At 41.2% G+C, this 15,960-nt stretch overlaps 4 protein-coding genes across 12 annotated transcripts in view; 2 read left to right on the top strand and 2 right to left on the bottom strand.

Moving 5' to 3' along the window:
* rtkn (rhotekin) overlaps positions 1–3,180 on the top strand; it is a 58,036-nt gene extending 54,856 nt beyond the window's left edge. For 4 of the 5 annotated variants that reach the window (XM_038704452.1, XM_038704451.1, XM_038704453.1 and 1 more), the window contains exon 11: positions 646–3,180. In XM_038704452.1, the coding sequence (XP_038560380.1) occupies positions 646–1,361 (716 nt within the window). In that variant the 3' untranslated portion in view covers positions 1,362–3,180. The remainder of the gene's footprint in view (positions 1–645) is intronic. The other variant, XM_038704455.1, reaches the window with a different exon arrangement.
* Positions 3,181–3,528: 348 nt separating this feature from the next.
* On the bottom strand, positions 3,529–7,564 carry mblac2 (metallo-beta-lactamase domain containing 2). Its single transcript, XM_038704460.1, has 3 exons — positions 6,987–7,564; positions 5,629–5,843; positions 3,529–4,263 (listed from the first exon to the last, which is right to left on the bottom strand). The coding sequence occupies exons 1-3, from the start codon at positions 7,426–7,428 to the stop codon at positions 4,090–4,092; spliced, it is 831 nt and encodes a 276-aa protein (XP_038560388.1). The 5' UTR covers positions 7,429–7,564; the 3' UTR covers positions 3,529–4,089.
* Positions 7,565–7,720: 156 nt separating this feature from the next.
* Positions 7,721–11,318, top strand: polr3g (polymerase (RNA) III (DNA directed) polypeptide G). Of its 2 annotated transcripts, none has more exons than XM_038704463.1 (8): positions 7,721–7,967; positions 8,128–8,296; positions 9,415–9,544; positions 10,122–10,187; positions 10,286–10,345; positions 10,427–10,491; positions 10,644–10,769; positions 10,885–11,318. In XM_038704463.1, the coding sequence occupies exons 2-8, from the start codon at positions 8,186–8,188 to the stop codon at positions 10,972–10,974; spliced, it is 648 nt and encodes a 215-aa protein (XP_038560391.1). In that variant the 5' UTR covers positions 7,721–7,967; positions 8,128–8,185; the 3' UTR covers positions 10,975–11,318. The 2 variants fall into 2 exon arrangements, with proteins under 2 accessions (XP_038560391.1, XP_038560390.1); XM_038704462.1 differs by having other exon boundaries at positions 7,722–7,967; positions 8,165–8,296.
* Positions 11,157–15,841, bottom strand: lysmd3 (LysM, putative peptidoglycan-binding, domain containing 3). 4 transcript variants are annotated; one of them, XM_038704457.1, is made up of 3 exons: positions 15,691–15,841; positions 14,134–14,501; positions 11,157–13,037 (listed from the first exon to the last, which is right to left on the bottom strand). In XM_038704457.1, exons 2-3 carry the CDS (start codon positions 14,398–14,400, stop codon positions 12,318–12,320), a joined length of 987 nt encoding a protein of 328 aa, XP_038560385.1. In that variant the 5' UTR covers positions 14,401–14,501; positions 15,691–15,841; the 3' UTR covers positions 11,157–12,317. The 4 variants fall into 4 exon arrangements, with proteins under 4 accessions (XP_038560385.1, XP_038560387.1, XP_038560384.1 ...); XM_038704459.1 differs by having other exon boundaries at positions 14,134–14,410; positions 15,691–15,840; XM_038704456.1 differs by having other exon boundaries at positions 15,685–15,839.
* Between the last annotated feature and the right edge of the window lie 119 nt (positions 15,842–15,960).

Genomic DNA, 15,960 nt, shown 5'->3' with positions numbered 1-15,960 from the left:
TATTGGCAAGTAGGTTTACACATACAAAGAATTTGCTTTGGTGTATTTGTGCATAACAATAACCATAGTAAGTAGAAAATATAAAGACAGGAATATAAAGAAATTTTGCAGTCCAGGATTTACTGCAAATCCAAGATTATCCTCATCTGGCCAATAATGAGTAGATACTGCAAAACAGGACAGGCTCGTTATGTTTCATCATCATAAATGAATAATCATCAAGACATGTTTTACGGAGTTTAAGTCTTTTACAATGCATTACTAGACAAACAGAAGATCTGAACACTAATTTGTCTGCAATTTGTCCTCATAAACTCATATATATTAAAAAAACAAAAAATATTTCATAAACTGCAAACATGTCTGTAAATCCATCCAAAATCCAAATGTAACAAAAAATATTCCTTAATTTTGCATTAAAACTATCCTAATGCCTGTCTTAAAAATTTAAGAAAAAGTTATAGTTAAGAAGTTATGACTATATCACCAATTCAAATGGTAGAAATGTGATTTCTAAAAAACTAAAATCTCAGATTTAAGACAAACAATTATTTAAAGATGTCACCTTAAAATCCTTTTAAAAAAACAGGTCTAACCTCAGTATACAGCAGTATAATGATAGGTTTTGCTGCATCTCTCCTGCAGTTATTGAGTCATCTGATGACCTCAGCAGCACTGTGTCAGACATCTTGGCTCGGAGGATGCAGGAGCTGGAGCTCCGCAGCCAGCTGGGCACCTCCCCCACCTGGATGTCTGTGTTTGAGGAGAACAACCTCAAAAGCGCTGGCCGCCCCCGTCCCTGTACCTCTCGCATTTCTGGCCACAGCCCCTCCTCCCCTCATCGTATGCCCCGGAGCCCTGTGAGCCCTCATCGCTGCCCACAGACGGCTCTGCTGTCCTCAGATACAAGCCTGACCTCAGACAGCGACAGCCACTGCAGCACCAGTCCCTGCTCTCACCACCGTGGCTGGCCCGAGCCTTCTTCAAACTTCTCTCTCTTGTCATCTTCTCCTTCCCGTGTGAGGCCACGCACTCTGTCGCTGGATGCTAAGCTCAGCACCCTTCGAGGGCGGGGGTATGGAGGAGGAGGGAACTTCCAATGCCCCTGCCAGCCTCCTCCTTCCTCGCTGCTCACCCCACTCCCCATCTCCTCACGTTCACCTCAGTCACAACGCAGCACACAGACCACGCTCTCCTGTTCCAGCTCCACCTCTAGCAACAGCTCCAGCAACAGTGAGGGCAGCCACAGCCCCGAGTCATCTGAGGGAGCCCCCTTCTCAAGGCCCTCCCCAGCTCGACGCAGCCTCAGGAACCTCAGGGCCAGACTTGATCCTCGCAACTGGCTTCAAAGTCAGGTGTGAACTTGTCCTGCCTGACAGACATTTTATGCTGGCCTAAAGGCAACTGTGCTCATTATACCATGGTTTAACTGGCTTAACATATGTGAACCAACCTCAGGCAACCTGCTAGGCCACAAGCACAGCCCTGAGGAGGATAAGCTGCCTCTAGCCTGCCTCCTGTTGGAGGATTGATCATGGAAGACCCTCCTGGGGCAAACTGGAATGTCTTCTAACACAAAAGACAGGTGACAATCACTGCAGGCGACTGTACTTTTCTGGGTTGCCACAATTTTGAAGATGGTCCAAAACTAAATGGGAGGTACTTTGCTTACTTTGAGAAATTATGGCCATGCTGCTTGGGAGAAAGTTATCCTTTGAGCTAAGGACTTGCTCCGATAAACACGCCACACAAGGCCCACTGTCTGTCCCTGGAATCTAATTCAGAAACCAGATCATTTTTTTGGTTTTGTCCTCTGCATCAGCCATCCTGGCCACTCAAACATTGTTTCAAGGTCATCTCTATCAATGCACTAGCACTATTTCGACTGGATGTTCAATCCTATCTGTATTTTATAAATAAAGGTTTGCGGTGTTTATGCTATGAAAGCCAATGAGCATGTGGCAGGTCGAACATGCAAGATGAACATAAGGTATAATCAGTTTTTTCGAATTTTAGAAACCGTTGAGTGTGGAGGGAAGGGTTGATGTCTGTTGCCTGTACTGTGATCTACTTAAGTGTACGTATCTAATATTAATACAACAGATGATCATCACCATTGTGGTTCTGCTAAAATTACTATGCACCATTTTGCTTTTTTGCATGATTCGACTTAAAATGTTAAACTACTTGAGAGCATTTCAACAATGAATCTGGTGAAAGCTTAATTTTATGCAAGTGCTCATACTTACTGTACTGGTTATTACTGTGATCTCTTCAGGGTAAGAATCTGTGCTCTGGTCTTAATTTTTACACATTTATCTGCACAATAATCGATCCTTACAAACAGAACCATAGAAAAAACTGAAATTAACCAAAGCATTATTGAAAACCCAAGCCATACTTATTATTCTGCTACACTGCCTCACTGCAGTAAGAGAGTTCATCATAAGTGGTTCCAGATTATTTCCAATAAAATGTGAAACATTCATCTATCAAATATTATGCAACACTGAAACATTTCTTAATAATTTTATGGTGGCTGCATTCTAGGCAACTTTAAATTAAACTGAGTACTTACATGAAACCAGAGTCAACCATTAGATCATGAGTGATCAAGAGTAAAATGGCTTGTTTGCCACCTGTTTTTTGTTATTTATAAGTTATTATCATTTAGACAACTGTTAACAGCAGTTAGTTCTTTCATGTGAAAACAAATCATGCAGGAGAGTCAGTGTCTCTGTCAGTGCAGTCAAGCCTCTTCTTCTCTGTCTTTGTTGTTTACTGTGGCTTTTACTTTGGTAACAGTTTCCACCTTGGGGCTCAGAACTCGGGCAACCATTTTTACTAAGAATTAAAACTGTCAAATGTTTGGACAACAACATTTGTTACTGTAGATTAATTTTTATAAGTTAACAAATAAACCTCCTCTATTTGTCTTTTGTTACATTATTGATTTTGTTATAAATGCAGCTATATCGATACCTGATTATAATGTTAACAGATGATGTGCAGATCTTAAACTATTTCGAACAAGTAACATTGAATGTTATAACCTTGCAAGTTTAGCAGGCTTTGTGTTCTGCATGTACGCCGTCCTAGAAGGCAAACATTAAATGAGAAATGTGGAAATCTCATGTCTAAATAATATAACATTAATTATAATAAATGTTTTTGAATTCAGAACTGACTCTTATTCTTCACACATCCACATGATATGTAATCTTTTAATCTGTTAGAAATATTACATGTAAATCTGTAATATACCCCACTTTATTTAAATTCTGTATAGTATATTACAAAGATAGTCTCAGGGAAAATTTTGTTTTTTTCCACCATGTACACTTTTTCCTGCAGTGGGAGACGTTTCTGTTAGATCAGTAAAGTACTTTGCACTTTGAGCAAATGATGGATCACATTCTATGCCTTCCAGCAGCAAATCCCAAAGGAGATCCCATCATTTGTGAACGACTGAAGATGAAATTTCATATAGAAGCTGCACTTGTCTGTCTTGTAGAATTATCAAGAAAGGCAGGTAGAACAGAGGCTTTATTGTCGATAGCAATGCCTTAAATTGGTCAATAGTACAAAGTACTGTTACAAACATAGGAGGTAGTCGACACTGAGTCTTCACTGAGCATTGTAAAATGCATAGAGAAATACTATGGCCATACTGACTGTTTCAAATGCCTCAGAGGAGAAACCAAAGCTCCATGCTTTCTGTTTGCAGTGCAGAATTGTACCATTGTTGTGCTATTGCAACTTCACATTTGCTTAAAGTATAAAAAACATACATGTAATAATATTCAATCCAAGAAATACATATTCATTAGTATAGAACAAAATCACAATAATAAATACTTTATATTGTATGCTTATGATGCTGATTATTGACTTATGTAACCCAATATGGACATTTTACACAAAGTTTGGCAATTATATGATTCTTGTTGGATTACTTAAGTAAATTAACAAGTTTACATCTAGTTACAGATAAATGACGGGTGTCTCCCCTCCTCACCCTCTTTCATGTCCTCCATGAACATTTTTGTTGTGCACTTGTGCTTCCTCCAGCTCCATGATCCCCTCTCATTAGCAGGCACTCCGTGGATTACTTGCCCGCAGCGCCACCCCAGCCAGAGTACTCCAGGCAAAGGTGGAGAATTTTGCAGGGCATGTTCCAGCTCTGCTGATATATGTGGATGCAATCCGGTGAAGCCGCTTTGCACCAAAGGTGTTGTAGTGTCCTGGGAGGACTTGGTCAACCTGTTTAATGAATTTTCCAGTTATTAAACACTTTAAAATGATGTACAGTATGTGGTACAAGAATTTCCAAACCATCTGTTGTGGTACACTCAAGGATCGTTTCTCTGTGTACCAATCTGTATCCAGCAGTACGTGGTACGTAGCTCTGATATAAGGATGATTATTACATACAGCAGGAATATAAAGTCAGTTAAATCTATTGCTTTGCATGGAAACTACTATCTTTTCCATTCAACACATTTATATTCTACAAAAAATTGTGTTGTCATTATAATGTAAAATCCGATTATCATTGAGTGTAGTGAACTAAAATTTACTTGACACTTCTGTTGAAAAACACCATAACAGGAGGCAGACACCATCTCCACATTTAAGAGTAGGCTTAAGACTTTCCTCTTTGATAAAGCTTATAGTTAGGGCTGGCTCAGGTTAGTCCTGAACCATCCGTTAGTTATGCTGCTATATGTCTAGATTCCCGGGGTTTGTCCTATGATGCACTGAGCTCCTCTCTCCTCTACTTTCTCTCCCTCTGTATGCAACCTCATCCCATTATTGCATGTTACTAACACAACTTCTCCCCTTTCTGGTAGTCTTGTGCTTTCTCGTCCCTCTCCTCTCTCCTCCATATCACTTCCTGCAGGTTTTCTGGCTCTGGAGCTGTGGAGTCTGGATCTGTGGCTGCGGGTCACCTGCTGCCCCCGTGTTCCTGTTCGACACCCTCTGCTACAACAACTATTGTTACTAGTCCTATTATTATTATTGTTATTATTGTTATTATAATCATTAACATTACGACTGTTACCATTAACACTACTATAAATATCTGTACCATTTTTTCATTTAGTCTATAGCAACATCACCTTTACTGTCTGTACCTCTGTGTGTATATTGTGTAGGCTGCCTCCCTCCCCCCCTCTCTTCTTCCATCCCTCTCTTTTTCTCTCTGTTCCTCTCCTGCCCTCTCTCTCTCTCTCTCTCTCTCCTTCACCCCAACCGGTCGAGGCTGATGGCCGCCCACCCTGAGCCATGGTTCTGCTTGAGGTTTCTGCCTCTTAAAAGGAAGTTTTTCCTTGCCTCTGTCGCCTAGTGCTGCTCTTGGTGGGAACTGTTGGGCTTCTGTAAATAGCATCATAGAGTACGGTCTAGACCTGCTCTTTTATGAAAAGGGCTGTGAGATAACTGTTGTTGTGATTTGGCGCTATATATATAAAATTGAATTGAACAGGACAATGACATTTTCATTATATATCTACTATGTTTTGTTTTAGGAGATGGGATTGGATATCTTGAGTTATCCAACTGAGGATTGGAGGAACAATGAGCTGAAATGGATAGGCCAACCTCTGGTGTGTTTCAGTGTGATACCTGTTCGCTGTCCACCAGCCCCACCAGCCGCTCACAACTGCTGATGTAATCACTGACGTGGCTGTAGGGCAACCAGTCAATCATGGCGCCATCATACACCACATCTCCACTGAAAAGCATTTTATTGTCACGGTCGTGGAGGCAAATGCTCCCCCGAGAGTGACCAGGCATGTGGAGCACCGTCAGCTGTCTGTCACCGAGGTTGATGACATCGCCTAGACAGGAGAGAGGGAGAAGTAGTATCATAGTCACACATACAAACACAATATAACTTGTAACTAAATCCTTATGTTCCTCATAATTTGGCTGGATGGAATGAAGCCAGGGTTATATTTGTGTGTCACCTCGTATCACCATGATGTGCAGAGTCCAGGACATTCAGTATATCATTGAAACGGAAAACTGAAACTGACACATCAAGCAAAGATATTCCAACTGCAATGCAGCAGTGGCTCTGACACAGCAGAACAAGTCAGTGTATTGACCGGAAGTGCAGAAATTACTCTGTGAGAATACTAAAGACAATAACTGGATAAACGTTTTGGTCCAAACTCCAACAAAAACATAGCTACTCTTCCCATACATTGAGATAAAAGCTTTGTGCAACAACTATCATGAAATGAGTGATAAAGCTTAGTTGTCCTGAGTTTAGTCCATTAGTGATTGATTTGGTGTGTATATGCTAACAGCACTTTGGGTGAAGGCTAAATCAGTGCTATGAGGTTATTAATATTTGGGATGCTCTCCAGAAGTATGGCCCATTTCTTCTTCTTTCTTTCTTGGAAGTAACAGAATCCAAATTCATCAGCACACTGGCTTAAAATAGAGCTGCTCTGCAAATACAGTTAAAGAATGAGCATATTAGCTGCAAAAACCTCATTTCTTCTTGTCTTATCTCATCTCACAAACAATCAACACAGTTTCCTTAGAGTGCCCCCCCCCCCCTTTGATTAATGACCCGTCTCTGCACTTTTTACATAGCCCAGCTCATGTTATGTAATACTACATTTACACCTGTATAAGCTACCTCTCACCTCATATTGTTCCTCACCACCGCACATGTTGTATGCCTATATTTCTGACACTGCATGTGTAGGTTAGTATGTGACTTGGATTTATTTAGCAAGTCATTATTGGTCTGAATTCATTGTGCGGGTAAATCCCCCAGTGGAGATAAAAGGTTCTGTATGGTAGAGCCTAATGTGCAAACTACAGCTCTTGAGTCCATTGAATATCATCTAATGGTATCGACCATTATGCGTATCCCTAGACGAATGCATTTAGACCTTATGAGGTGGAGTTTTATCACAGATCCACCCCCCTAAAACAAATCTGCAAAGGCTGCATCTCCTACCTACCCTCCTGCAGTATGTGTGTGGGCTGCACAGCCTTCACTTTGTAGTGCCTTGCCCTCCATCCTGGACTGGGAGCCTCGGCTATCTCCCTGTCGCTGAGCCAGGTGACCGTCTCGAAGTTGTCTCCGTTGGCCAAAGCATCGACCTCGGCGCTGTGGACGCCCACCTGTTGGAACTGATGCAGACCGCCCGAGTGGTCGAAGTGGGCGTGGGTGGCGATGGCCAGCAGCGGGTTCTTCCTCTGCGGATCCTTGCCGAGCAGCCCCTTGCCGTCGATGTAGTCAGGTAAGCTCCTCAAGCCCAGACCAGTGTCTATCACCACGTCCTGGTGTGTGCCGCGCAGCAGCCAGATGTTGGCCCGGTTGTCCGACTGGTAGAATCGCTCCTGGATCCAGAAGAGTCCGTCTCCGAGCGACTTGTGAGCGTACCAGTCGGCTGCAGACATCCCAGTTCATGCACGTATCGAAGTAACCTGCTGCGGGTTTCGTGCTGTCAGCTGATTTTTCGGCGGAGAGGTGTAACTAGCTAGAGGTGATATGTTTTCATTGAGGTTAGTGTGATGGTGGCCGCCGACACACCCTTGTTGGAGAAGAGCGTGCTCATTGGGCGAACTCACGAGTGACGACAGCCTCAAGCGCGCAACTATTGGCTTTAAATAAACCACGCCTTCTCAAACGTCACGTAGGGGAGGGGCGAGTTAAAGGCACATTTACGCACATACTGCTGAGTCGTGTGTGCTTCGTTTTCCATGCTGGTGTTAGCACAGCCGTTCAAATCTGCCTTAGGTTTACCTTTAAATTTAGTGATTTCAGGAGTTAGTTTACGTCCGAACAATAGATAGAACTGAGTAGCTGAAAGCTAATGACAAGTAAACTCTAAAAGTGAAAACATAGAGACTTGGTAAAGGCTGAATGCCGCCGAATAGCCCTGAAATACACAAACTTTAACGTTCCACATTAGGAGCAATTCTCTAATAGTCCCATAGTGAGTATTACAGCTTCTTGTAAAGTTATGTGTGGTTGTGTGTATGTGTGGTTGAGTCTCTGATGCAATATATATATGTTGACCAACGCTGCATAGTCTGCATAAGGCTATGAAAGCAGCTGTGGTACAGTAACTTGTTGTGTCTACACGTGTTTCACAGTGAAGTTGACTGGAGACATGTGGACTCTGTGCTGCAGGTACAGAGGAGGCTTGCAGCCATGGCAGGCAAGGGTCGTGGAGTAGCTGCCTTTACCTTCAACATTGACGCTCTGGGCATCGGCAGGGGCAGCATGCCAGAAGCCAGGGTGGGGCCCAGCCCGCTGTTTCCAGTAAGTACCGAGCACACTCACTCACACACACAATGACATATCACATTGCAGTATACTCAGTTCACCCATAAGCCCTCCAAGTGTTGCATGCCAAACATTTCAGGGAGGGTGAAATTCAAATCTGTAACTGCACCAGTATTTTTATTTTTTTTGACAATTCAAAGAGATGTGTAGGTTCTGTTATGATGTATTTAAATTAAAGTACAAGCCATGAAAAATTTTGCAAATATTTGCAAAAACAGCTATGTGTCATGGCCATGTTAAGAGCCTGCACCTGTTTAAAAGTAGTTTCCCATTAAGTACGTCTTCCTAGAGCATCCTCCTATAGGAGATGAACTATCAGTTGCTCCAGGATGCGTCTATTAATCTCTGCATGGTGCTGAAAATAGGGCAAAAATTACTTTTGGACCCAATTGACTTCTCTTCCTCATATTTTCTGTGCATTCTGTAGCTATCCTCATAAATTTAAGTGCCTTTCAAGTACAATACACACGGCACATTACACATGACAGCTTTATTATATTTTGCACACAAACCCAGAGACCAACCATGACATTTTGATTTGGTGGTATATATTCCTAAGCAACTTACCACATGTTACCACATTTGAGGCCTCTAAGGGTCAGTTTGTCCCATTTAATTTTAAGCCGGGCTTTATATGTGACACTTGTTTAGGATGAGTTAAGGAGGTTCTGTAATTTTTTTTCTTTACACAACGTTTGCAGGATACCGTGTAATATAATAAATAATAATAACACCATTTGTTTATTTTTCAAGTTAAGCACTTCAGTATCCTTCACTTGTGCTTGACTGAGAGTTTGTCCCCCGGTCAACTGATAAACCAATTTTGATCATTGTACCAAAATGGGCTGTGCACACATCAGTTTGGCACCATTTTACTATACAGAGTTTGACTGTAAATACTCATATTGGATAAAACTAAAACGTAATCTGTTGAAGAATAAATTGGAGATACTAAAACTGCATCTATAAATGTACAGCTTTTTCAATATGTTGCCACATCTGCTCCATAGTGTTAATCACACACATATCAAACTCTATGGAAAAGTTATAATTGATTGCTGTTATCTCCCTTCCACTATCTTATCCTCATGCAGAGCACAGACTTTAAGCCAGTGCCACTGAAAGCTGGCGAAGATGAGGACTACATGCTGGCCTTAAAGCAGGAGATGAGGGGAACGATGCAGCGGCTACCACACAACATCAAGCCTCTGTCCAACAAAGCAGGTGAGGGGGAGAGTAGTGCATTAGAAACCTGACATCCAATAGAAATGTTATGGCAAGACAATTGGCTGCTGTCAGTGAGGATAATGCAGCACTTAGGAACTGAGACATTTTATTAGGGTCGTATCTGGGGAAAGGCAGATTTATGGCAGAAATATTAAGTTACAGCTGCTGCCTCATCTGGTGGTTTTAATATGATTTCCATGGTCTGGCTTGATGGGGCCTTTTCGAGTTCCCTTATTCAGCGATGAGCTAAATATATCCATAAAAGGTAGTCAATTAAGGTTTTTCAGAATGCCTTTAAACGTGCTAACTGTAATTACAGTGGGACTTGATAGATCATGTCTATAAAAGTCACTCATTTTGTTTTGGGACAAACAAAATCGTATATACAGTACATATATGCAGCCAATAGTTGCTCACTCTATACTTAAAATTATGATTTACTGCTGTTGCTAAGAATAAGGATTAGCAACCAGTGTTTTGTTTTTTGTGTTGATACCCTCATGAAACTGCTGAATGTGATGACTTGTTTGGGGGTGTAATGAAGCAGAACATTCTCTTTGTTTACATGAAACAGAAGTGGAGAAGTACACGGAGCGATACCTGAAGCAAAGCCAGATGGAGGATGAGGAATGGACTCCAGGTACTTGCGTAACTTAAGCATAACAAACTGTCATGCAATTTGAGCATATTGAGGGGGAAAAAAGGAAAATAATGGAAATATGATTCCTAATATTTTAGACTGGAACCTCTTCCCAAAAGAATTGATGCCCCAAAAGAAAAAACCTTGTGCTAAACCAGGTAAATTTAAACCATTATGCATGTGATAAGATTCCCTTTCTGTGACTGTAAGAATACAGACCTAATGATTAAATCCAACAGGCATAAAGAAGAAAACTGTGAAGATATCACGCAAAGACGCAGAAGATCTGCTGAGTAAATTAGATGTAAGCTTTTTTTCCCCCGATTGTTTGTTCTGTGTTCAACTACTGAGTGTTACATGTGTTAATTTGTGTGATTTATCAAATACAACTATGTATGTCCTTCTGAGCAGGCAAATGCTTAAATAAGTAATTTAATGTTAATGTCAACATTTCAGGAACTGGCAAAGAAAGATGACGGGAACCCAGAAAAATCAGACGATGAGACCGAAAAGAAAACTGAGGATAAGAATGAGGAGGAAGAAATTGAAGCGGAAGAATATGATGAAGAGGATATTGAAGAGGTTAGATTACAAATGACAACCTCAATTCCTTTATTCCTAACTGTGTTCAATGCAAACTGAATGTGGTCGATATGTAAGCAGCAGACTTAATATTTCTACTTTTATTTCTTTCTAGGAAAACGACTACATTGACAGCTATTTTGACAATGGCGAAGATTTTGCTGCAGAAAGTGATGATAATATGGACGGTGAAGGAACATACTGAGAGGGTGTCACTCAAGCATGCGTACACGGTTGAAGTTGACAATCGTCATGTGATTGTTTCTTTTGGTTAAATATTGTACATAAGTTGGGAATACTGTTTAGCAGAGTGATAGTGGGTTTGTTAAGTTTGAGCTTGAGACGCAAGCTGTCCGTAAAGGCATATGTAAATAAGAGAAGCCAAACTATGTGCACACTGGCAATAATTTATTCAAAATAGATGTATTTATTTTTCAGCCTGTAGCACATTTCCACAGGTTGAAAGGCACATACTGTCAACAACACTTAATGCTTTTTCATGAAGTATCACAGTGATAAAATAAAAGGGCTATATAACAAAGTGTAAAATTTCACATAATGAGTATGAGTCATTGTGGGAATATTGTGCATTTCCCATTTTCCTCACCATGCTCTTCGAGGTTTTTTGGAATGACAAACAGGCAAGCTAAAAGCAAAAGATATTAAGCAACTTTCATGGAAATCCATAAACCTAATTCAACTTGTCTCAAATACTGATAGTGTAAATAAAGGCTAATGTTCAATAGTCTTGAAATAAATTAATTCTATATTAAACACAAAGGCAGTAATCATACCTTTCCAACAAACAGCATTGGACACCATTTCTAACATGGCAAAAAATTTCTACAGTTTGATTAAACAGTAAGAACTGCTTTAAAACCAAATCCACAAAATTAATGAATCTCTTAGGGTGTGACCACTGGTCGCATCACTGAATAAACAGAATTGCTTGTCTGTCTCGGCTTGTTTTCAAAATCTTTGGACACAGTTTGTGGGTAGCTTACAAAGAATGCAACAGCATAGACGATAACAAACATTCTATTGGGTACATTGATTGTTAACAATAAATCCATCATTCGAAACATTTCAGCCAAGCATCTTTTCCGCCCATTTATAACTGAAAATAGGGCTGCAACTAAGGATTATTTTCATTATTGATTAATCTGTCCATCATTTTTGTGATTAGCCCAGACCAGTCCAAGATGACGTCCTCAAATGTACATTTGAGTAGCTGGAATCTGAAAATTAGGACTTTTTTTCTGACAATGGCTTATCAAAATAGCTGCCGATTATTTTAATAATTTAATAGTTGACAACTAATTGATTAATCAATTAATACTTACAGCTCTACTTGAAAAGTATATAAATGTAAATGAACAGACAAGGGACGACTGTGGCCACACCCTTATTCTAGTCCTATTCCTGAAAACCAGACAGATTGCATTGATGTATAAAGTCTATAAAAACTACTCAAAATGGGAACATCCACCCAGTTTTATTAGGTCTCTGAGTAAGCAACAAATTTGTATGTAAAGGTAGAATCCCTTGTTATGTTTTCTCATGTCCTCCGTGTTCTCTGTCTCCTGCTTTGTCCCCACCGGGTCCCTGTTGATCTCCATTACCCACATTTCCATCAAGGTATCCAGGGCCAGGCCCTGCATGTTTGTCTTCTCCAACAGCAAGGTCACCATTATTATTGCCATGGTGATCTTCAGGACGCATGTTGACATTAGCTTGTGTAGGAATGCCATGATGGCTGACGTCAGTTTTCATGAGAACCTCATAGTACAACAGATAAAACACAGGTGTGACAATACCAACGACCAGCATGATGGCCACAGCTGTCCACCACCTCATGCCCCAGTCTGCTCCATAATAAGGGTCCTTTCTCTGTGCTGGTTTGTACTCTACTTCTCCTAGCAGTGGCTGCGTTTGCTGCAGCGTTAAGGAGGACACGACCTCATTCAGACTGCTCCGAGACGGACCTGTGGATTTCACCAGCCGTTCAATGTCCTTGTCCTTCTCCAAGAGGAATCCTTCCACACTGTCGGTGGAAGAAGAAGAGTCTGTGGAGGACTCAGAGGGGAGTGAGGTAACGGTTGAGATCTGGGGCAGGCGCCTCCCACCTGAGGGGGAGGCAGACGGGAGAGGTCCAGTGCTGAGAGTCTCAGTGAGGACGCTAAAGCGCCTCACAGGAATCTTGACCGACCGCAGGGCAAAGAAGTCCTGCTCTGTCAAGAGGTTGTTTGCACGCTTAATATCAGCCACCTGAGAAATGCACAAAAGAAAGATGAATTTACTATGCTGCTTACAAAGAAAATGTTTTTATTAAAAGATATTTCAGGGGGGCAGGTGCTCAACCAAGTGAGCTAACCATGCTCCCTTACAGTTAGTGTTATTTTACATTCACTGTCAGCTAAATATTCTGGATTCTGAGTCAACCAACAAACTAAAATGGCAGCCTTTCCACCCAGATTAACACACAGAGTTGTAAATATTATCCATATGATTATGGTGGAATTAAACATAGGGTATGTAATGACAATTCAACAAGTTTTCCATTAGAAAAACTACCATGTTATTTGGGCGCTGGTAAATTGTACTGACCGTTCTAACTCAATCAAAAAACTATAATTTAACAACCAAAGACATTTTAATTAGCCTGTCCATATTGTATACTTGTCTACAATTTTAATACAATTTGAGAACTTAAAAGGTCAATGTTTCTGTTGAAACAAGTAGACCTTTTAAGTTGATGTGGTGAACTTCTGCAGCAACATTATCAGTCCTGTTTCTGGCCACCTGGCAAACGTAAATATTCACTCTCCTTTTAGCTCCGTTCTTTGTCTCAGCCAACTCCTGATGCTTCACTATGCCTGCCAGCTAACTGTGTCTATCTTTTGTTTGGTGCTGAGCAGGTAGTGTGGAATCGGTATTATGGGCCTTCACAGTATTTAGAGCTTCTCGTTAGAAAAAGTTGTTTCCTGAGGCTGACATCACTGTGAGGGCAGTAATAGTGAACCAAAACAGCAAAACAGTTGGTTGCGTATCGGACAGCTAAACAATAAGCTGAAACTTAGTTTTCTTAAATGATAAAATACAGTAACAGAGATACAAAGAAGACATCTTTAACATTTAACATTGAAGCTTTCAATGTTCAGTCTGGATCTAGATATTTATAATGCTACATCTCTCATTGTATAAAAAAAAGTAAGACACAGATTTATCAATAATAACTGTTAATTGTGTAAAGGGCCAAGAATGAAAGAATGTAGTCCACTTTATCATGGGAATGAGGAAGAGTTGAGCGGGTACTACTGGGTAAGACACACACACACACACACAGATCTGAGCGCAGACGTACTGAGCAATGGTACTGCAGGGAAATGCTGTTCAGGGTGTCACCCTCCTGGATATCTCTGGTCAGGTAGATGATATCCTCCATCTTTTCTCTGGAGGTGCTCCTCCGCAGCCTCTCTCTGCCACGTGGCCGCAGCTCACAGCTCTCCCCATCCTCCTCTGACAGGTCATTCTCTGAGCCATTGTTTCCAAACAAATAGGCATGGCCGCCATTGGCAGGCTGCACTATGGAGGCTGACTGGAACCCATAGAGCTGGTTTCTACTGGACATTTTTTCTTCACTGTGTTGGGAAGAGCAGGGATAGGCTTGAGTAACAAATCCTGAACTTGTACAGCATATTCTTCCGGAATACCATCAAGGTATCCTTAACCCTGAAAGAAGATAACAAGGAAAACACGTTTGAACTAAGCTAAACAAATATTTATTTAGGAGGATGGCTTAACGGTATGGTACTATTACTAGCAATAGATGTCATTGTTTTCCCCAGCTTAACAGCATGGGGGAGAGACTACAGTGGACATCCATAAAAAAAAAAATCACCATTGTACTATTACAGCCATCAATGTCATACCAAATGTGACCACTGTTTCAGATAAACTTACAAATATGAATCAAATAAACTACAACCAACAGCTATAAAACGGCTTGGCCTTTGTGAACTTTATGCCACCATGCAAGAGGAAACATGCATTTCTCTCTCTGAAACCTGCAATTAACAGGTGCAGGCAGCAGTGAAGTATACTTGCTAATGATACGTTTCTCACATTGTTCAGCATGCTGGGAAAAAGTAAAAAACCTCTCTGACAGTCCTGTGCATTCAGGCTAGAGTTAAACTAGATAAGATTGGACCTCTTTCTGTATGACAAGTGACCTTACAGGCAGTACATTCAATCAAAAGATGTCAAGGTCCTCTGTTTATATAACATGTATACTGATACCTATTACGGCCATGGTACATCACCAGCTAATGTGACATCTTGTCACACAACGTTACCCATCTTTTCACCTATCACAGCTTTAACCTGTGAGCAAAGCAGCCTCTGGTTACTAACGTTACGTTACTTGAAACAAAATACCAGGTTTCTGACCAAGGTAAGGTAATGTTAGCTAAGTTAGCAGCTAACCATCTAAGCTGTTAGGACACTAACAATCATCTTCTTTATCAAGCATGCAGGACTGTGATTATCGTTAACTCACTAGCTACGCTTGCAAAGAGTTACTGTGGCAAAATTCCCGGTTAGCAACTAACGTTACTACTATAAAACATACACCTCAGTCGATGTCGTAGTCCATTAGGAATTATTACGTAACTTTAGAAACACGTCTGTTTAAGCCACCAGAGCAATGGCTTACACGCACTGTCAGGTTGGTCTTGTAGCGATAGGAGGGTGGTGTAACTTACAGCGCAAGTCCACATTAAGCAAACTAAGCATCTACACCGGCTAGGCTAGTGCTAAGTAGCTTTATGTGGCTAACGTCAATAGCTAACTAAGTTGCAGTTTATCGGTCAGTTGTCACAAGTAAAGAATGATATATTTGGAGAAAGTCTACTACCTTTACCTGAAGAAGGTTGACACCGATCAATCAGTTGACCTGAGTCATATCCATACTTCCACGGGATTGTCTTCTCTCTCACCTTGCCTTTGGTTAGTAAACTGGTACCTGCCTGCTAGCTACTGTTGAACTGCTCACGCCACGTCAACAGAATATTTACGTAATGACGTAACCACTGGCGCTTCTAACACAGCCCGCGAGATGGCGCTAGAGGTCAAGTTATTAGCTTTTCAAACGTCCGTGGCTCGCTGGGTGGAGCTGTCCACCACCACATGG

Source organism: Micropterus salmoides, unplaced genomic scaffold, assembly GCF_014851395.1.
Source record: "Micropterus salmoides isolate LMB-PRFRI ecotype aquatic unplaced genomic scaffold, ASM1485139v1 Ms_hic_scaffold_7, whole genome shotgun sequence".
Taxonomy (NCBI): Eukaryota; Metazoa; Chordata; class Actinopteri; order Centrarchiformes; family Centrarchidae; genus Micropterus; species Micropterus salmoides.
The sequence above is the reverse complement of the archived record's forward strand: the minus strand, read 5'-3'. Positions and strand labels throughout refer to the sequence as shown.